Below are 23,013 nucleotides of genomic sequence, written 5' to 3' on the forward strand. Positions count from 1 at the left end.
AGAGCTCCTCACACACCTGTGACTGACTGAGGTAACAGGTGCAAGCAAAGGTCACTCAGGGGGCAGCTGAGTCACATTAGAGTGAGAATGCTGCAGTGTGAAAGGAAAAATCAGAACATGATTTGTAAACTGCCATCACTGTGTCATTATCAAGCCCACCTACACATATCTTATATCAAAACGTTCAGCTAACCCTGCTGTCACTAAAAATGATCACGGCTAGGACATACTCCTGATAGTTTTCAGAATATGACCATGTGTTTGCACCTCACCCCTCCTATTGACTTTCATTGAAACTCCACTCTAGATACCTGACATTTTAAGGGACGTTTTTAAACTGCGACTGTGCCTTCATTTTTAATATTGCAGAGACATACTATATATCAAAATTTAGGCTTTTTCTTGTGATTGTCACAATATAAACCTTTTCACGGTAGCATTTATACTTTTAAAACTACAAGCGTTTGAAAATGGCAATCGCCAGTGAACTTGGCAAGTTTAAACAGCCTGTTTAGAGCAGAACTTGTCACACACCTGTGACTGACTGAGGTAACAGGTGCAAGCAAAGGTCACTCAGGGGGCAGCTGAGTCACATTAGAGTGAGAAAGCTGCAGTGTGAAAGGAAAAATCAGAACATGATTTGTAAACTGCCATAACTATGTCATTTTCAAGCCCACCTACACATATCTTATATCAAAACGTTCAGCTAACCCTGCTGTCACTAAAAATGTTCACGAATGCCAGTACTGTACCGCGCTCCAATATATTCTACCTTATGTGATATAATGAATTCATAAGTGTACCACCGATAATCAAATAATTACATCAATTAATTATACTTAAATATATGATTTGTGTAAATATATAAAATAAATTAATTTATCAATGTGAAAAAACAAAAACTATGAATGAAAAATATAAATAAAAAATATTTGCAGTGGGAATGACAGTTCCTTCTGTATAAATGAGATGGTATTATTATTCAGTCTGGATAAAAATAAAATAAAAATTAAATTAAAATAAAAAAAAAATAAAATTAAAAATAAAATAAAATTAAAATTAAAATAAAAATAAAATTAAAATTAACATAAAATTAAAATAAAAATAAAATAAAAATAAAAATAAAATTAAAAATAAAATAAAATTAAAATTAACATAAAATTAAAATAAAATAAAATAAAAATAAAAATAAAATAAAAATAAAAATGAAATTAAAAAAAAAATAAATAAAAATAAAATAAAAATAAAAATAAAATTAAAAATAAAATAAAATAAAATAAAAATTAAAATTAAAATAAAATTAAAATAAAAATAAATAATTGATATCCCGGAGAAGACACTATGTTTCTTTTCTTTAATATTTAATTAATACTAATTTTAGCACGCAATTGAACTTGGCAAGTTTAAAAAGCCTGTTTAGAACAGGCATGCTGACATTCCTCTCAGAGTGAGTTGTCATAGCAACCCAGCTGTCTCAGCACAGTGAGCCTACTCCGACCTCTCCAGGTGCATCAACCAAAGGTCACTCAAGAGGCAGATGACTCACGAGGCTGGACTGTGAGCTTCAAAATACAAGCTGAAATGCATTTCTCACTATCAGGCTTGCAATGTGCACTGCTTACATTTCATCAATCATTTGGTAAAGGTTGCGGCAAGAACACTTTACACAATTTCCCCAGAAATTGTAGATTGTCTAGTTATTATTATTATTATACAGGGTTTATGGCGCCAACAGTTTGCTCAGCGCTTTACAATATAAAGGGAGACAATACTGTAGCTGGCCAGCTAAGACCAGTCCTAGGTTGCTAATATGGTTCACATATATGTGTATACCAAACCTGCCAATAACCTCAGTACAGTGTATGTGTGCATATGTTAAAGCCAAAAGCAGAATCATTGCTGTGATTTATGTCTTTGATTGTTATATGACATTTCTATATTCATTGTGTTAGCAGAAGCAGAAAAGGAAAATATGCCTTTAAGAGTTAGTATAAGGTGAGCCAATCACAGACAGCCTCACACTGTACAGAGCCTTAACCAATCCCAGCCAGTTTCACATTTGTGCCTGTGTAAAACTCCCTGCTAGGATTTTCTAGAGACACATGCTCACCAGACAGAGGAGGAAACAGACAAAGTTCCAATCAGAGAAGCTCCATGGAAGTAGAGAAGGCCAAATAGTTCCACCGAACTTACGAACTTACAAATCAAGTCACTGTAGAGTAATCATAATCGAACCTATCGAATTTACGAATTTAACGAATTAATCTAACAACATAAGCTAACGAATCTAACGAATCTATCGAGATAAGCTATTGAATCAACCCAATGTAATACGAATTAAACCATTCTAATATGAAAGAAACAAGCCATTGTAAGCCGTGTTATATGAAGAAGATTGAAGTTATTAAAGAAGTTAACTAAAGTATTCGGTGTGCTCTTTAAACCTACTGCATCCATAGAGCGGCATTGGAGGAATTACAGAGTAAAGTCAGTCTAATCAAACAAAGAAACAGCAATTGCATCATTTTTCTAATGCCACAGCGCACTAGGCACCGAAGGGTGCTGCGCCTGCCACAAATACAGCAACAATACAGTTCAATACAAGAGGGAAAGGAGGGCTCTGATCCTGGGAGCTGACAATCTAGGAATAAAACATCTTCGTATTCAGTCTGGAAGTCCAGTAGAAACTGTTTAAACTGGCGGTGGCACAGGGCTTTAGAGCGGATGCAATGAATGGTCTTTAGCACCGGTTTCATAACGTGATCATAGTTGAGATGTTTAGCACAGAGAACGTGTTGATGAATGATACAATGGAGTTTAATAGCTTTGCCTCCTTCTTCGATCACCTTGTAACAGATTAGGGTTGATAATCCACTTCGTTCTCCAGCCATGGCAGGTGCCCCATCAGTAATAATCCCAGTAACTTTGTTCCAAGGCAGTTTCATGTCATCTATGGTGGAACTAACAGAAACAAATAAATATTTTCAACACAACAAACACTTTACTCCTGCGCTAGGAAAGGACTCAGTAGACCCAATAGGAATGTTCTGGAATTTTCTGGAATATGCACTGCTTGCTGCCCTCAACAGACCGGGGTGGTCCGAATACACTGGATACAAATGGAGAAACAGAAAAAGGGCGCATTAAAGAAACAAAATAGGTTTCATACTCACAATGGACATAATAACACAGGCATGTCAAACTGAACAAGGTGTATGATCCAAACAACATCTGAGTCCATACGATGGAACCCTGGATGACCAACTGGCTAACGCGTTTCGAGAACACAACCTCTTCCTCAGAGCCAACATCATACACCTTGTTCAGTTTGACATGGCTGTGTTATTATGTCCATTGTGAGTATGATTTCTATTTTTCTTTCTTTAATAAATTATTTTAAACGATAATGCACTAGGTCGGTGTGCCCTTTTTCTGTTTCTCCATTTGTATCAAATAAATATTTTCCTCTTGTTCGGTCCGTAAGGCTCTGGAGGTCAAGTAGCTCTTCAGTCATATTCATTTCAACGTTTGTGGCTGTGTGAGGCGAAGAGTCTAAGGATGAGCAGCTCCACTTGCCCAAGCTCATCCTTAGTCCTGAGCGGTGCTCAGGGATTCATTGGGGGCCACAAAATCTTACTGCCAAATTGTAAAGAATAAACAATAATATTTGCATAAGGAGACTCGGGATGTTCACAGGGATGTGAGAGATCCAAAGATGGTGTCTGGAGTTCCTGTTCACAGGGATGTGAGAGATCCAAAGATGGTGTCTGGAGTTCCTGTTCACAGGGATGTGAGAGATCCAAAGGTGGCGTCTGGAGTCCTCGGGATGTTCACAGGGATGTGAGAGATCCAAAGATGGTGTCCGGAGTCCTCGGGATGTTCACAGGGATGTGAGAGATCCAAAGATGGTGTCCGGAGTCCTCGGGATGTTCACAGGGATGTGAGAGATCCAAACATGGCTTCCGGAGTCCACCCTGGAGCGCAACATCGGCGTCAGCATGATGACGTAGGGATGTCCAGCATGCAACGCAACGCATTCAGAGCATGCGCAAGGCCGATGAAAGGCAAAGGCACGCTCCCTTCTTAAGCATCATCTTATTACCTGTGGGGCCATATTTAACCGGAACACAGGCTGCAATTGGCCTGCGGGCCGGACTTTGGACATGCCTGCATTAGAGACACTGGAGACACTGAGGCACACTAGAGACACTGGAGACATTGAGGCACAACTAGAGACACTCAAACCCTCAGGCACACTGGAGACACTGAGTTACTAGAGACAGTCAAGCCCTCAAGTACATCAGAGACACTTCAGCTCTCAGGTACACTGAAGATATTAAGGAACACTAAAGACACCTGAGCCCTCAGGCACACTGGGGACATTAAAGCACTCTAGAGACTCAAGACTTCAGTCACACTGGAGATACTGAGGAATTGGAGACACTGAAGCCCTCAAGCACACTGGGGAAATTAAAGCACACTAGAAACACTCAGGCCTTCAGTCACACTGGAGACACTGATGCACTAGAGACTCTAAAGCCCTCAAGCACACAGGGGACATTAGAGACATTTGAGTCCCCAGACACACTGGATAAACAGAGGAACAGTAGAGACACTAGAGCCCCCAGGCATACTGAAGACACTAAGGCACACTAAAGACACTTGAGCCCTCAGGCACACTGGAGACACTGAGGTACTATTGACACTCAGGAACTCTGGTACACTAAAGACACTGAGACACACTAGAGACACTGGAGACACTGAGGCATACTAGAGATACTCAAACCCTCAGGCACACTGGAGACACTGAGGCACACTAGCAGGGGCGGACTGACAACTCATGGGGCCCCCGGGCAATAGGAGATCATGGGGCCCCTGTGTCCTTGCCCAAACTCAAAAAAGCCTTTTGAAAAAGGTACCAGGGGCATCTCATGGGGCCCCCTACTGACCCCTGGCCCTCGGGCAGTGCCTGAGTTTCCAAATGGTCAGTCTGACCCTGCACTAGAGACACTCATGCCTTTAGGCACACTGGAGACATTGAGGCACATTAGAGGTACTCAAGCCCTCAAGTACACTGGAAACATTTGAGTCCTCAGGCACACTGGAGATGCTGAGGCACACTAGCAACACTCAAGCCCTCAGGCACACTGGAGACACTGAGGTACTAGAAACACTCGAGCCCTCAAGTACATTAAGACACTTCAGCCCCCAGGTACACTGGAGACACTGAGGCACATTAGAGACACTCGAGCCCTCAGGCACACTGGAGACACTGAGGTACTATTGATACTTAGGAACTCTGGTACACTGCAGACAAGAGGTACTCGAGCCCTCATGAACACGAGGGACACTGAGGCACCCTGGAAACACTGAGGCACTAGAGACACTAAAGCCCTCAGGCACACTGGGGACACTGAGGCACACTGGAGACACTGTGGCACTAGAGACACTAAAGTCCTCAGGCTCACTGGAGACAATAGGGCACACTGGAGACACTCCAGCCCTCAGACACACTGGAGACAATCAAGACTTCTGTCACACTGGAGACACTGAAGGGCATTAGAGACACTAGAGCCCCCAGGCACACTGGGGACACTAAAGCACACTAGAGGCACTCAAGCCCTCGGGCACACTAGAGACACTGAAGCGCAATGGAGACCCTCGAGCTCTCAGACACACTAAAGACAATAGGGCACATTGCAGACACTCAAGCCCTCAGGCACATTGGATACACTGTGGAACACTAGAGACACTCAAGCCCTATGGCACACTGGAGACATTGAGGCACACTAGAGACACTTGGGCCCTATGGCACACTGGAGACACTAAAGTACACTAGAGACACTCAAGCCCTCGGGCACACTAGAGACACTGAAGCGCACTGGAGACCCTCGAGCCCTCAGGCACACTGAAGATAAGAGGGCACATTGTAGACACTCAAGCTCTCAGGCACATTGGATACACTGTGAAACACTAGAGACACTCAAGCCCTCTGGCACACTGGAGACACTGAGGCACACTAGAGATACTCGAGCCCTCTGGCTTAAGAGGGACAGCAAGCACTGGCAGCTAAAACAGCACAGAGGACATAGAGAACCAGAGGCAGGAAAGAGGCAGGTAAGATTACGGCAATAATTGGGCGTTAAATAGATGTAACAACATGTGGCTTGATTGCCATGCCATATGTCGCTTCACAATTTAAGGCAGCCCTTTCTCCAAATTATACATGGAGTAATCAAGAGAAATGAAGGAGACTCAACACTGAAACCTTAGGAGAGGTAAATGTGACAACATTGTTGTCTTTCTTTTGTAAACTTCTAATCTCCCCATGTAATGGAGAAGAAGAAGCTGTGTTTAAAGTCCAGCCTGGGTGATAATTACAGCTCCCTCCAGTGGAGAAGTGAACATAGCCACCCATGGACAGAAAGCATGTTATTCACAGGATAGATCCAGCTAAAGAATCAAGCCTGAAAAATGGAAAACTAACGCAGCAACCATCTTTAAGGACCCATAAGCTGCAATTCATTACATTTTTGTTTTGGGTTTTGATACAATTTAAGCAAGAAAACACCCCTTTAATAGACCTTATAAACAAATGTATTTCTGTATGACCAAAAGAACAAAAATATTTTCCTATAAGCTTTTGTTTAAAAATATTACTTGATTCTGTCCCAGCTGGTTTTCTGTCGGGGGTCTCGTTGGTAGAAGCATCAGAGTACTTTGCCAGCTGGCTTGAGAATGCCTGAAATAAATAACTCAAGAAAATGTGAGTAGTTCCCCAAAAATATGAATGTGTATGAAAACCAGAGAGTTACCAGAGAACCCCCTGGGGAAGACTTACAAGGTGAAACGCGTTGGAGGTTCTCTATGGACATTGTAGCAAAGCAGTGTAATGTATTTCCAACACTGTTTATACAGTATGTAACATTATTGTTGATACATCTTTATGTTTATTGTCTACATTTCTGGGTTATGTCTAGCCCTCGAAGGCTTTTTAATATCTCATTAACCACATGCCGCCCTGCCACTGTAGAAATACGGTGGCAGGACGGCACTGGCAGGCAAAACCATGTTTTAAAACATGTGTTTTGTAAACAGCTAGGGGGCGCGTGCGAGGCGCGCCGCCGCCCTATCTGTCCCGCTGATCACTGCCAGTCAGTCGCCAGGTCACAGCCAGTCCTTACCGGCTGTTTCCCGGCGATCGGCGGCAAACAGTGACAGACAGCACAGCTGCAGTAGCTGTGCTTTCTGTCACTTCCCTGTCAGCTCGAGGACGAGCTGATCGAGAAAGAAGAGTTTCTCTCTCTCGATCAGCGGTGTCCAGTGCAGCACACACACCCCCCCCCCCTAGTAAAACACTCCCCTCACTCCTATAACCCTTCCCTGCAAAATAAAGTTAACCCCTTCCTCCCCAGTGCCATTAGTACAGTGTCAGTGGTTTTTTTTTGCACTGACCACTGTATTAGTGTTTTTGGGGATGTCAGTGACCCCAAGTCAGTACCCCCCAATGTCAGAATGTCCGCCGCAGTCCCGCCATAAGTCACTGATTGCCGCCATAATTCGCTGATCGCCGCCATTATTAGTATAAAAAAACCCCTAAAATTCCCAGTATCTTTCCCGCCATTTGGAAACGCTATAACTTTCACGTAAACCAATTAATTTACACGTATTGGGTTTTTTTTTTAGCAAAGACATGTCGCAGAATGCATTTTGGCAGAAATTTATGACTAAATTTGAGTTTTGCATTTTTTTTTACTGGACATGTTTTATAGCAAAAAGTCCAAAATATTGTTTTTTTTTCCTCAAAATTGTCAGTCTTTTTTTTTATAGCGCAAAAAATAAAACCGCACAGGCGATCAAATACCACCAAAAGAAAGCTCAATTTGTGGGGAAAAAAATGATGTAAATTTAATTTATGTACCATATTGCATGACCGCGCAATTGTCCGTTAAACTAGCGCAGCGCTGTATAGCAGAAAAATGGCGTAAATTCCATTATCTATACCATAGTTTGTAGACACTATAACTTCACACAAAGCAATCAATATACACTTATTGGGATTTTTTTTTACCAAAAACATGGAGCAGAATACATTTTGGCCTAAACTTTGAGTTTACTATATATTTTTTATAGCTGAAAGTAAAAAATATTGTTTTTCTTCAAAACTTTTGGCCTTTTTTTGTTTATAGTGTGAAAAATAAAAAGCGCACAGGTGATCGAATACCACCGAAAGAAAGCTCTATTTGTGTGAAAAAAAGGACATAAATTTCGTTTGGAAGCTGCATTGCATGACCGCGCAATTATCAGTTGAATTAGTGCAGCGCCGAGTAGCAAAAAGAGGCGTGGTCATTAAGGGGGGTAAATCCTCAGGAGGACAAGTGGTTAATAGAAGATTTATCTTTTGATACTACTATATTACTGTGTGATTTGGTACTTTAAAGTCCTAGTTCCCCATTTTTCCCATTTGTGGTTTCACTGCTAGAGATTATTTATGTACCGTATTTGCCGGCGTATAAGACGACTGGGCGTATAAGACGACCCCCCTACTTTTCCTGCTAAAATGTAGTGTTTGGGCTATACTCGCTGTATAAGACTACCCCTCTTCCAGTGCACACCAGTGGGAGGAATAGTGCCCCATCATCGGTATCAGTGGGAGGAATAGTGCCCCATCATTGGTATCAGTGGGGGGAATAGTGTCCCATCATTAGTATCAGTGGGGGGAATGGTGCCCCATCATTGGTGTCAGTAGGAGGAATAGGCTCCCAACATTGGTGTCAGTGGGAGGAATGGTGTCCCATCATTGGTGTCAGTGGGGGGTGGAATAGTGCCCCATCGTTGGTGTCAGTGGGGGGTGGAATAGTGCCCCATCATTGGTGTCAGTGGGGGTGGAATAGTGCCCCATCGTTGGTGTCAGTGGGGGGTGGAATAGTGCCCCATCGTTGGTGTCAGTGGGGGGGGGGAATAGTGCCCCATCGTTGGTGTCAGTGGGGGGGAGGAATAGTGCCCCATCGTTGGTGTCAGTGGGGGGGAGGAATAGTGCCCCATCGTTGGTGTCAGTGGGAGGAATAGTGCCCCATCATAGGTATCAGCGGGAGGAATAGTGCCCCATCATTAGTATCAGTGGGAGGAATAGTGCCCCATCATTGGTATCAGTGGGAGGAATAGTGCCCCATCATTGGTATCAGTGACACCAATGATGGGGCACTATTCCTCCCACTGACACTTGCTGACTCTGTTCTCGTATGGTGCTGCTGCAGCCAGCATATGTGGTTGCAGCAGCACCTCTACACTGACCACTTACCTGCTGGTCCTGCACTCGATTTTCGCGCGGCCGCTCGGCTCCACCCTCTCGCCGGTGATTGGCCGCCTGTGTGCCTTTCCTGAGCTACAGTTCTGGCGGCCAATCGCTGGTGAGGAGGCGGAGCCGAGCAACCGCGCGAACTCCAGTGGCCGAACTGAAGGCGCAGCCGCGCTTCCTGGACCGGATCGTCGTGGGACCGGAACCAGGTAAGAAATAGCCCCTGCCCACCCCTGTACTTAGTGTCCCTTCCGTTTTTCCCCCCTAAAAAGTGTCATGTCATGTTATACCGGCGTATAAGACGACCCCCGACTTTTGAGAAGATTTTTAAGGGGTAAAAAGTCGTCTTATACGCCGGCAAATACGGTATATCAATTCCTGTCTGTGTGTGTCTGGGTCAGAAACCCTATAAAAAGGAAGTGGAGAGAGAGAATGAAGGTTTCAACCGCATGGCCTGTCAATGCTGCTAAATCCAGGCCAGAAGAGACTGTTAGGCAAGTACAGTCCTCCTATGTTCTAATAGCCTCACTGCAGCTACCCATAGCTGTTTGAGTGTGCATCTGAATCCTTGTGACAGACAAAGTACCTCTGTCTTTTTGATATCATCTCAAATGCACAGTGCCAGATAGCTAGGTCCGTGCTACTATATGATCACCTTCCAGTGTATTAGTAGGTGAACCTGCTTATTGCAATGGACTTATATACAGCTCCTGTTATTTACGGTATCCTTGTCTCCCGTAGTCTGGGATTCTATAGGTAGTTTTAGCTTAGGACTTAATAGACAGCGTAGGGTGGAGCCAGGTTAGGCCTCTGTCGATGAAACTTCTACATCCACTTCATCCCAGTGGACATAACCTTCTTTGTAGTTACCTTGATTGTGTCACCATCACTGGGGTGAAGGATCAGATGAACTTCTTGAAGGTACTTTCTGTTTTTGCTGGAGCTAAACTGGAAAATCTCATCAAACATCACAGATGCCACCAAAGCCTTTGGAAAGTTTAGACCCCCAGTTCCGATAGCTGGGAATGATATAGATTTCCTTTGGTTCTGTTCAGTCATTGTCAAGCAGTTTTTAGCGATTTCCCGAAGTATCTGAAACAGAGAAGACCTGAATGTAAGGCACATTTACATTGAAGACGATCATGGAAAACACAATTGTGACGGGAGTGACTTTGGGTGGGGGGCCCATGGAACACAGCTCACTTTGAAGAGGTGGGGAGACCCCTGTCTCAGCTCTCCATATCCCTCTTATGTGTAAGTCACCCTGTGCCTGGCTGAAATGTCCTGCTATTGTGTAGACATGTATAGGTGGGGTGTGGGGGTTGTTCATTGTTTACTGCCACGTGGTCCTATTGTTCTATTGTGTGTCTTGCTTGGGAGCAAACTATTATGGGATATATGTGTTTGTACTGGCTTGGTGGGGGGGTGTTTCCGGCAGCCCTTCCCCCTGATGGGACGGCCTGCTGATGTGTTTCCTGTTACTAGGTGTATTTCCCCGCCCTGTGTATATATCTTGTATCTTGTATCTATGTAAAATAAAGCAGTCTATTTCCTGTTTGGTCAGCGGTGGTGTCCGTGGATCTGTGTTCGGACAGGGAAGCGGGAGTCTTAACGGAAATACCCTAGTAGTGCAGTCGGGGTTCCCTTACAACAATCCATTGTCTTTTGCATCACATTTTATAATACACCAGGACACTGTCTCATCATATTTTGTCATTTTATAGTGGTCATTTGTATCTCTGCTACACACTGTTGACCACCAGTTACCTTTTCTGAAGCTCCTTGTCCATTGTCCCAGAAATTGGTCACAGCATGAAGCACCTCTTGACAGGTAAGATTGCAATGACCAGTTTTAAAGATGGATCCTGGAGACACCTGAGCACCAGAACTGGCATTGTTCAGAAGCTGCTGTAAATTGAATCCAGCCCGAAACAGCAAGGCTCTGGATATTACACCACTGTTCATGCTCAGATTTGGCAACACACTGTTAACAATGACGTCTGTCTGCCAAAGGGAATCAATCACAAAAGTTATCAAATAAAATGTGAAAAGCAACCTTCTATATAACAGGTAACATTACATACCGAATATCTGAAGCTTAGCGGAAATGTAGATGGTTTACAGATAGATGTATTTATATGGTTAGTACAGTTGTGAAAGATTTGTGTCCATCTGGCTTAACCTCTCATAAATTCTCTTGCCTAGAATAATGTAACGCAACCCCCCCATCAACATGTAGGTCAGGAGGTAGGTAGGTAGGTAGGTGGTACTTCCTCCATGCTTTCCCATTAACTTGTTGGATACAAAGTCTGGATCACATAAGAGGCCTACCCTAAGGTGGGTTCTTCTGGGCTACTCTAGGCTCCTTGAACAAGGTCATTTGCCTCTCACATAAAGTAACTTTACACTGCCATTTCCATCAATGCCCCGAGACAGGACTGAGGCCGCTGTCAGGGAATTCCCAACCATAAGACGGACCTCTAACTTTAGAGACGGCCATATACCGTGTACACTTGAGGAATAAACTGTCCTCCAGGTAACTCTCTCTTGTCTCCATGTCAATGTACACCATTCATGTAGACTTGCATTTAGAAGGGACTCACTGAGCCTATGTCCACTCCACCTGTCCAGCATATCTTCACAACCTCACTCTGAGTAGCGGAATGGAACCCCACTGTGCACCTATCAGGGGCCGCATGCATGTAATTAACTCTCTACTGTACCTCTGCAAAAGACGGGGGCCTCTGTGGTGCTGATCTGCTTCCTATAGCCATGGGAGACAGATTGCTTGATGAGAGTGTCGGCAACTCCCTTGCTGCAGGAGGCTATCCCACCTGTCATAGGTACACACTTGACGACAGGCTGCTTGGCGGACTGTTGGCTTCCATTGCCCCTGGTAACCACTTGCTGTCTTCATACTCTAATGCAGTGGTTCTCAACCTTTCTACTGCCGCGACCCCTTAATACAGTTCCTCATGTTGTGGTGACCCCCAACCATAAAATTATTTTCGTTGCTACTTCATAACTGTAATTTTGCAGTGGGAGGAGTAGTGCCACGTCATTGGTGTCAGTGGGAGGAATAGTGTCCCATCACTGATGTCAATGGGAGGAATGGTGCCCCGTCATTGGTGTCAGTGGGAGGAATAGCGCCCCATCATAGGTGTCAGTGGGGGGAATAGCGCCCCATCATTGGTGTCAGTGGGAGGAATAGTGCCACGTCATTAGTGTCAGTGGGAGGAATAGTGTCCCATCACTGATGTCAATGGGAGGAATGGTGCCCCATCATTGGTGTCAGTGGTAGGAATAGCGCCCCATCATTGGTGTCAGTGGGAGGAATAGCGCCCCATCATAGGTGTCAGTGGGGGGAATAGCGCCCCATCATTGGTGTCAGTGGGAGGAATAGTGCCCCATCATTGGTGTCAGTGGGAGGAATAGTGCCCCATCATTGGTGTCAGTGGGAGGAATAGTGCCCCATCATAGGTGTCAGTGGGGGGAATAGTGCCCCATCATTGGTGTCAGTGGGAGTGATAGTGCCCCATCATTGGTGTCAGTGGGGGTAATAGTGCCCCATCATTGGTGTCAGTGGGAGGGATAGTGTCCCATCATTGGTGTCAGCGGGAGGGATAGTGCCCCATCATTGGTGTCAGTGGGGGTAATAGTGCCCCATCACTGGTGTCAGTGGGAGGAATAGTGTCCCATCACTGATGTCAGTGGGAGGAAAAGTGTCCCATCACTGGTATCAGTGGGAGGAATAGTGCCCCAACACTGGTGTCAGTGGGAGCAATAGTGCCCCAACATTGGTGTCAGTGGGAGGAATAGTGCCCCAACATTGGTGTCAGTGGGAGGAATAGTGCCCCATCATTGGTGTCAGTGGGAGGAATAGTGCCCCATCGTTGGTATCCGTGGGAGGAATAGTGCCCCATCATTGGTGTCAGTGGGAGGAATAGTGCCCCATCATTGGTGTCAGTGGGAGGAATAGTGCCCCATCGTTGGTATCAGTGGGAGGAATAGTGCCCCATCATTGGTGTCAGTGGGAGGAATAGTGCCCCATCGTTGGTATCAGTGGGAGGAATAGTGCCCCATCGTTGGTGTCAGTGGGAGGAATAGTGCCCCATTGTTGGTGTCAGTGGGGGGAGGAATAGTGCCCCATCATTGGTGTCAGTGGGGGGAGGAATAGTGCCCCATCGTTGGTGTCAGTGGGGGGAGGAATAGTGCCCTATCGTTGGTGTCAGTGGGGGGAGGAATAGTGCCCCATCGTTGGTGTCAGTGGGAGGAATAGTGCCCCATCGTTGGTGTCAGTGGGGGGAGGAATAGTGCCTCATCATTGGTGTCAGTGGGGGGAGGAATAGTGCCCCATCATTGGTGTCAGTGGGGGGAGGAATAGTGCCCTATCGTTGGTGTCAGTGGGGGGAGGAATAGTGCCCCATCATTGGTGTCAGTGGGGGGAGGAAGAGTGCCCCATTGTTGGTGTCAGTGGGGGGAGGAATAGTGCCCCATCATTGGTATTAGTGACACCAATGATGGGGCACTATTCCTCCCACTGACACCAATGATACTTACCTTGCTGACCCCTGCTCCAGCCTGGGCTCGCTGGCTCCCTCCCTCTCCCATGGTACAGACACTTACCGGTCAGATGTCTTCCTTCTCCGGCCGCTCTCCTCCTCTTCACTCGCTCGGTCTTCGCGGTGCCGTTCGGCTCCTCCTCTCCAAGCTCCACCTCCTCGCCGGTGATTGGCCGCCTGTGTGCCTCTCCTGAGCTACAGTTCCGGTGGCCAATCACCGGCGAGGATTGATCCCGGGGGTGTGTCCAGATGACAGGGACGGCATGTCATCCCGCCCACACCTGGAGACAGATAGAGGAGCGGTGTCTCCGTTCCTAAGGCCATCGGAAATATGTGTTTTCCGATGGTCTTAGGTGACCCCTGTGAAAGTGTCGTTCGACCCCCAAAGGGGTCGCGACCCACAGGTTGAGAACCGCTGCTCTAATGGGCTATTGACCCAAGCGGGAGACTATGTGTGGTGCCTCTTACTTGCATTACACTGCTTTCGTAACTTCAGACCAGGAAAAAGGCAAAGTTTGAAAGCTTCACTGAAAAAGTTCAGTACTGAAAAAATACACAGTGCAAAGCAGTTTTTCTCTAACATCCCTAGGCCCTATCTTCGGCTTGTGAGCTACTCCGGGATACCTGTAAAGACAGAGTACATGCATGGCATGGCATGTGTCCATGGTTTGGCAGGGTCTAGTAGATGGCATTTTCAGGTTCTAGCAGTCCCTCTACATTTCAGAAGGTGATCTTCTACTCCGGCATCAGCAGACAGGATGAAACTGAAGGCAGAACAGACTTGGACTTAAGACCTGAGATTTAAAGCTCCAGCAGCAGCCTCCCCGGGCTCCAGACCACTGTCCCTTTTTATAGATACAGGACCAGTGGATTGGACCCAAAAAGTCAACCAAGGAAATAACCTGGGAACACCATCAACCCTAACCCTCCCATCTGGGGCAGCACCTATCTAGCTCATTAATCAACCTGCTTACAAACACCCCAACAACTACGGCTGGCTTTTAATCCCTCAAGGCAGTCAGGTCTATTCCTTTTTTTATAAGTTCCCAATACAACATTCTATGGTAGCTCATTCCATTTAAAACTTGAATTAAGTATTGCTTATGCTTTGCCTTCCCTGGTCGCCCTCCCCTTCCCCATCAACATGAAAATTACATTATTAAATAAAACCTTTCTGTTTCCATTACATATCTTATGTTAGACCTAGTAATTTCATCTCTATGCAATGCAAGCAGATAATGGCTGGTGGGAGGGGCCGGCAGGGTGCTGTACATACTGTAGCTTTCTGAAAACTATTTTATCCACAGACACCAGAGATGAGGCACTATTCCTTCCACAGACACCAACAATGGGGCACTATTCCTCCCACTAATACCAATGATGGGGCACTATTCCTCCCACTGACACCAATGATGGGGCACTATTCCTCCCACTGACACCAATGATGGGGCACTATTCCTCCCACTGACACCAATGATGGGGCACTATTCCTCCCACCGACACCAATGATGGGGCACTATTCCTCCCACTGACACCAATGATGGGGCACTATTCCTCCCACTAATACCAATGATGGGGTACTATTCCTCCCACTGACACCAATGATGGGGCACTATTCCTCCCACTGATACCAATGATGGGGCACTATTCCTCCCACTGACACCAATGATGGGGCACTATTCCTCCCACTGATACCAATGATGGGGCACTATTCCTCCCACTGACACCAATGATGGGACACTATTCCTCCCACTAACACCAATGATGGGGTACTATTCCTCCCACTGACACCAATGATGGGATACTATTCCTCCCACTGACACCAATGATGGGACACTATTCCTTCCACAGACACCAACAATGGGGCACTATTCCTCCCACTGACACCAACAATGGGGCACTATTCCTCCCACTGACACCAATGATGGGGCACTATTCCTCCCACTAATATCAATGATGGGGCACTATTCCTCCCACTGATACCAATGATGGGGCACTATTCCTCCCACTGACACCAATGATGGGGCACTATTCCTCCCACTGATACCAATGATGGGGCACTATTCCTCCCACTGACACCAATGATGGGGCACTATTCCTCCCACTGACACCAATGATGGGGCACTATTCCTCCCACTGATACCAATGATGGGGCACTATTCCTCCCACTGACACCAATGATGGGGCACTATTCCTCCCACTGACACCAACAATGGGGCACTATTCCTCCCACTAATATCAATGATGAGGCACTATTCCTCCCACTGACACCAACAATGGGGCACTATTCCTCCCACCAATATCAATGATGGGGCACTATTCCTCCCACTGACACCAATGATGGGGCACTATTCCTCCCACTGATACCAATGATGGGGCACTATTCCTCCCACTGACACCAATGATGGGGCACTATTCCTCCCACTAATATCAATGATGAGGCACTATTCCTCCCACTGACACCAACAATGGGGCACTATTCCTCCCACCAATATAAATGATGGGGCACTATTCCATACCCTGACGGCAGTGATGGGACACAGTTCCATCTGCTGACACCAGAATAAAATAGTGGTAGTTGCAATTTTTTACGTCGCTCAATATTACTGCAAAGGTCTAGGAAACGCAGTAAAGTTAATTTCAGGGCACACAAATACAAGACTTTTTTTTTCACAAAATGTAAAAGATGAGGTTGTACCGAGGAAAAAGATACCCAACATGTCAAACCTTGAATTTCTGTACATCGGTGAAATGGCAAAAAATGTCAGCACCCTATTTTTTCCATAAGCAATGCTTTTAAAAGCCCCCCCATTGTTTGGTGCTACCAGGGGCGGACTGACCATTTGGAAACTCAGGCACTGCCCGAGGGCCCGGGGTCAGTAGGGGGCCCCATGAGATGCCCCTGGTACCTTTTCCATAGGCTTTTTTGAGCTTGGGCAAGGACACAGGGGCCCCATGATCCCCTATTGCCCGGGGCCCCATGAGTTGGCAGTCCGCCCCTGGGTGCTAAAGTGGAGGTCTGATGCTAGAAATATTTATCTCACTCCAATGTGAATGGCGATATGTAACATGTGTATAGCAATCAACGTTTTTATTCAGAGGCACCCCTATGCATGCATTTAGGTCCGTTCGTGCGTATATGTGGGGTGGGGCCTCAAAAAAATTTTTTGGGAGGGGGGATTTTATGTTCTTGGGTGTAACTTTAATTTTTACAATTCAAAAAATATATATTTAGCTTTTTTTTCCCATCACAAAAAGTCCTCTATGTAATGATTTGTTGGTGACAGGTTCTCTTTAATGAGACATCCAGGGTCTAAAAGACTCAGGATGTCTCCCCTGTACTACACTGGATGTAATGCAGTGCAGATCACACTGCATTAGATTCTTTCCCAGCCATACTGTTTTATAGGTCGCTTCTGGGTCAGCACCATAATGGGGAGGACAGTAGACGTGTGTCCGCTCTGCTCCCTTCCTTCTACCTAGCAGCACCCGCTATACCGGTCCCTGGTCCACAGATGGGCAAGTGGAACCTGGAATACATAGCGGATGTGTGCACATGGGGGAAATGAAGGGGGGGTGAGAGCCGTTACCGGGTGTGTATGGAAGCAGCGCAACCACCTGATTGCTTCCATGTGACAGGGAGGAGTCTGCCTATCAGTTTTACACACAATCCGGTAGCTGTAGTCATTGCACTGTGTGTAATCCCATCCCCCCACGCTGTCAGGTCTGTACGCCATACGGACCTGGCAGCAAAATACCCCAAATTCTAAAGTTACCACCGATAACTAAAGGGCACACGCTCCCATGGGAGCTCTCAAAGGTGGATTTTCCCTCACTTTGGGGTGATTTACACTCACTTCCTGTTAGTTCTCTGAAATGGAAAGTCGTGGCTAATCTCCCCGATGGGGCATGTACTGTATTGCGGTGCACTCTATACGGTGTGGTCCATGCCTCCTGAGACCCCACCTGTAGGACAGTATGGCAACTTGCTCATTCAGCTTTTGACATCTACTATGTTCTTTTGTTATCCTCAAAAATAGCAATAAAATATCAAGCACAAAAAAAGGAAGATTTGAGGGCAGTGTCACCGCTGTGGAAGTAGAAACCAATCTAGCTTGTCATACCAGATTATGTTTTTTTCTGAGTCTTTTTTATGTGGCCTTTCCCATGGTGGCCTCCCCTGGACTCGCACACCCAGACCCAGTGGATGAAAGGGAGGTGGACTTTTCAGGACCTCCCCTCACCTCTTCTCTGTCCCTCCTCTCTTTTGATGCTCACCACATTAGTTTTTTTTTTCCCATGTTCCTTTGAGGATTGCTGTGATATATCAGCCTCCGGGACCAGTGCCACTCCTATTTGATGATTTCTCTGCCTGGCTATCATACTTTCTCTGCTTTTGAATGCTACCACTTTTCTTGGTGACTTCAAAAATTTGGTTAATGTCAACACCCCGGCTACATGTCAATTTGTAAGCAAGGGTTAGCACCCCTTTTAGTGAGGCCCCTCCCCTGGGTGTAAAGGGTGGGTGGAGTATGTACCTCTTTATAGGTTGGTGTGGGTGGAGTCTGAAGAAGAAGGCTGATGGGAACAGGCTACTTCTGAGGTAAGTCTGCAGGCAGGGAAGGAGAGGGCCTATAGGGGCTAAGCTGTAAGGGACTCTGGACAAAAACCCACTGCAAGGGGACTCACAGAGAGGAGAGGGGGAGAGGTGGCTGGATATGTTATGGTCAAGTGTTCTACCCTGATGTGTCCTGTACTGTTGGTCTGGAAATATTCGAAGTTATTGCTGTACAGTCGAGGACATGTTATTTTTTCAGTAAAAGCATTAAAAGGCTACAAGATGGTGGATTTCCTTCCTTTCCAGGTGTGTACAACCATTTGTACCTCATTGATAGAAACCCTCTCAACTCATTTCAGTCTGGATTTAGCCCACAACTTCCCTCCTAAAATACATACTAACTGTTAAAACCAAAGGGTACTACTCTTTATCATAATACTAAAAGTTTGTTCTGCCTTTGATACAACCACCTGCTCTTCCTCAAAACATTTGGCCCCCTTGGCTTCCAAGTCTCTGCTCTTTCCACTTACAAATCTACCTCTTCCTCTCTTCTTTCTCTTTCTGTAGGGGTCTCCCAAGGCTTTATCCTTATACCCCTCCGGTTCTCTATCTACACCTCCTCCCTGGGTCATTTGATAGCCCCCCACAGCTTCCACTGCCATCTCAATGCTGAAAACACTCAAATCTATCTACCCCTTACCTTTCCACTTCAATCCCCTCAGACATCTATACTTTATGTCACTACCTCAAACTCAATCTTTCCAAAACTGAACTCATAATATTTCTTCGCTCATGTCCCCTCCCCAGACTTTTCTATCAAACACAAAAACACAATCATCAATTCCTTCACTCATGGCAAAGTTCTAGATGTCCTAAACTTTAACCTCTTCTTTTGGCCCTACAGCCAATCACTGTCCAAATCCTGCTGCCTTCAAGACTGTATAATCTCCAAAATATGCCCCTTCTTATCCAATGACACCTCCAAGGTAGTGATTCACCCTCTTGCTATCTCTAGCCTAGATTATTGCAACTTCCTCCTCATTGGCCTACCCTAACACAGGCTAGCCACATTCAGTGTATCATAAAAGCTCCTGCCAGACTCATCCATCTAACCAACCATTTAGTGTCAGCCGCCTCTGCCTGCCAATCCCCTTGGGGTGCTTTGAAATGTTAGATAGCTCAGCCCTTAGCTAGACCCTCCCTTCCTCACCATACAGCCAGCCAGTTTCAGTTTCATCAATGTAGAGGAAGGAAAATTTAAGACAGGAATGTCTTTTTACCATAAAGAAAGGCCAGAAAAACATCCCATGTAAGTTGGAATCAGGGGCGGACTGACAACTCATGGGGCCCCCGGGCAATAGGGGATCATGGGGCCCCTGTGTCCTTGCCCAAACTCAAAAAAGCCTATGAAAAAGGTACCAGGGGCATCTCATGGGGCCCCCTACTGACCCCGGGCGCTCGGGCAGTGCCCGAGTTTCCAAATGGTCAGTCCGCCCCTGGTTGGAATACATTACACTGGATTCTATTTCTGGGTCTTTTTGGTGAGCTAACGCTGCCTATGGATCTTGTCAAGTCAAAAAGCTGCCATACTATCCATATAGACTGGGGCTCGGGTGGTCTGTCTTTTGCATAAAGAGTCATTTGAGACAGAACACTTTTAAAAGTAAAAAACATTAGGTAATGCTGATGTCAGTTAATACCGTGCAGTCTTCAATCTTCTTCTGAAGCAGCTTGATGATAATCCCTTCCTTGGTCATCACAGCGTTCTCATTGCCTCCTATCACTTGCACCTGGGGCTTCTCATATTTCGCTTTAATGCCATGTTGGATCCCAGGTGCTTTAGGTGGAAAAGCATTCGTTTTGTTGCCAAATTTGGCTTTAGTAACTTCACAGAAAACTTTCACGGTTTCTTCATCCATGTCCACCAGATGTATTCTCTGCAAAGTGGTCTGCTGGCTCTCCACGTAGACCCTTACTGCTTCCACTATATTCTCAATGCATGGCTTTAGTGGGAAAGCAAAAATTCCAGAGCTGACTGCTGGGATCGCTATTGAACAGTGGTGGCACATGGATGCCAGCTGCAAGCTAGTGGTGATCGCCTTCTGTAAAAGCAGCTCACAACTTGAATGTGAACTCTTGGACCATCGGGGACCAACAGTATGGATGACCTGTTTACATGGCAAATTGCCAGCATCAGTAATTACTGAGTCACCAGGAGACAGGCTACCATTCGTCTTGAAGATCCTGTCACTGTCTTCTTGAAGTTTACGTCCAGCTGCATTCAAAATGGCTTTTGCCAAGCCACCAATGTGTTGTAGATTTTCATTGGCTGCATTAACTATAACATCTACATTGTGACGGCACAGGTCGCTTTTGTATATGGCGATGGTCAACCCATTTGGAAGTTTCACTTGGAATCTGGGGTCACCTAGTACAGAGGCTTTTCTACTAGTGTCCCCTAAATGTATTGCACAGTTAAATTCTTCCTTTGCAGTTGCAACTAGAACTTTTTCATTGAACATGCAAAATTTTTTGGCTCCTGGTTTATCGATGCACAGAGTATCACAATGAAGTGAGAAAAGGAAATTCTTGATGAGCAATGCTGCCTCTTGAACATTAGTCCTTGGACCTGACAAGCACACCCTGTCCCCATTCTCCATCACATTTACTTTTTTATGTATTTTCCCCCAAATGGCCCCCCTTCTGTCCTGAAAGAACTTCATCATTACCCTTGACTCAACTGGAACCTCTGTTTGTATCATTGCATTATTGGACGACAGGAGACTCTTCTGTTCAACAAAGATACTTCTATACATCAGCTCTTTTCTCAGTTGTTTTTCAGCTTTCTTGAAGGCTTCCTCTGAGTAAGCGATCAGTTTAACAGCATTGTCATGAATTTCCAGCAGGGCATTAATGCTGTGAGTTTCAAATAGGAAATTGCTCAGTTTCTCATTGGACATCAGGAACTGGACAAGGTATGGATTTAATTGAAGGGATTCAGTTTTTATTTGTTTCTGAAAATTATATATCTTATGCTGGGCAGCAAGAACCTCATCTCTCAGCCCTGATATCTGGATCTCCTTAGTTTCTACATCATAATCAATCTTCAACTCCAGGACCTGCTCCTTAATCTTCTTCTCTAGGCCACTCCTATTCATAATTCTATACTGGGCCTTGGACATGGGTACCACCACAGTCAAACTTTCATTCTTTTTTTCAATAGCTCTTGTGGTTTCTTCTAACAGGTTTCTAAAAGTTGGACTCATCTCAGATACATTCTTGGATTTACCAACCAGGTAAACCTTCCCTGCAGCCAAGTCAGTTTTGACCTGTACTCCGGTATACGTAGAACTGTTCACTTTTCCTTTGATAGCCTCCCAGACCGACTGACCAATTTTGTACTGTACAATTTTTTTCTTTATGACAAGCTTTTTCATAATTTTCTGATCAGAGGGCATTCTAGCTGGTAATATGAGTTTGAGGATGGGATAATGGCAGGCTTCCTCTGGCCATATGGCCTCACATTGTTGACCTATCTCCTTATTGACGTTGTCCTTCATCTTTTTATAATTCAAGATAGTTTTCCAACTAAATGGTCTGAAAGTGAACTCTTGAAAATTAGGTATTTCTACACGAGCTTTCCTACTCCCATGTTGTGTTGCAGGAACTGATTTCCTTGTCTTGGATGACTCATTCTCTTTCCGAACTCTTTTACCAACTGAAAAAGATAGAAAGGTAGAAGTTCAGGATGATGGCACACTGAGGACACCACATTACATTACATATTTAGCCATGGAGTAGGGAAGGGTTAAAACGCCTGTTCGCAAGGCGCAACAGAAAGTGAATGGTAATCTCTACAAAGTGACGGAAATTCTGCTCTTAGAAAAATGTCATCAGAACAGATGTTCTTATTAGAAGAGTTCCCCTCTCCTCTGGTTCTAATGACCCCCCACCCAGTACAGGCAGTGGTGAATCTTCCACTAACTCAGGCATCAAATCATACAGTGAAAGTAATTACATATATTGTAAATTGATTCAATTGATAACCAGGCAAACATAGGGTGATCTGGACATGATACAGACATTAACTAACATACCAGGTACAGCCGTGCTCAAAAGTTGGCAGAAATGGTGACATTTTGGCATTGGTTTTGAATATATAACTGATCATGCCAAAACACTGTCTTTTATTTAAAGCGGAGTTCCACCTGAAAAAAAAAAAATGTCAGCAGCTACAAAAACTGTAGTTGCTGACTTTTAAAATACAGCCACTCACCTGTTCCTTGGTCCAGCGGTGTCCTTGTGGCAAACTTGCTCATCAGAATTGGAGCGGAGTTCCCCCTCAACCCTCGTTTTCGTGTTCTGTCTGTGTATTTGAGGTCTTCCTGGAATCCTCACATCCCCCCTGCATTCCTGTGAGGCAGACTTTATCTCCTGGCAAATGGTGTGGAACAACCAGGAAGACATGAGAAGTGGAGCCAGCCAGTCTGCGGAGGTGTCATTTTTATCACCCAAAACTATGTAAGCCCACTCATTATCAAACCGACCAGAATAAGTGCACAGTCCTCAGGTCAACTGTATGGTTCATATCACGG

The 23,013-nt window shown here is 45.3% G+C and overlaps 1 protein-coding gene across 1 annotated transcript in view; it reads right to left on the reverse strand.

The window, feature by feature from the left end:
• LOC149435685 (protein mono-ADP-ribosyltransferase PARP14-like) overlaps positions 1-22,118 on the reverse strand; it is a 99,206-nt gene extending 77,088 nt beyond the window's left edge. Inside the window, exons 1-4 of the mRNA XM_089662498.1 lie at positions 20,119-22,118; positions 11,066-11,302; positions 10,169-10,390; positions 6,661-6,742 (exon numbers count right to left, since the gene is read on the reverse strand). Of these exons, the coding sequence (XP_089518624.1) occupies positions 6,661-6,742; positions 10,169-10,390; positions 11,066-11,302; positions 20,119-21,978 (2,401 nt within the window). The 5' untranslated portion in view covers positions 21,979-22,118. The remainder of the gene's footprint in view (positions 1-6,660; positions 6,743-10,168; positions 10,391-11,065; positions 11,303-20,118) is intronic.
• Between the last annotated feature and the right edge of the window lie 895 nt (positions 22,119-23,013).

The sequence above is a fragment of the Staurois parvus genome, unplaced genomic scaffold (genome assembly GCF_062004578.1).
Source record: "Staurois parvus isolate SC_StPar_1 unplaced genomic scaffold, SC_StPar_1.0 ptg001482l, whole genome shotgun sequence".
Lineage (NCBI taxonomy): Eukaryota > Metazoa > Chordata > Amphibia > Anura > Ranidae > Staurois > Staurois parvus.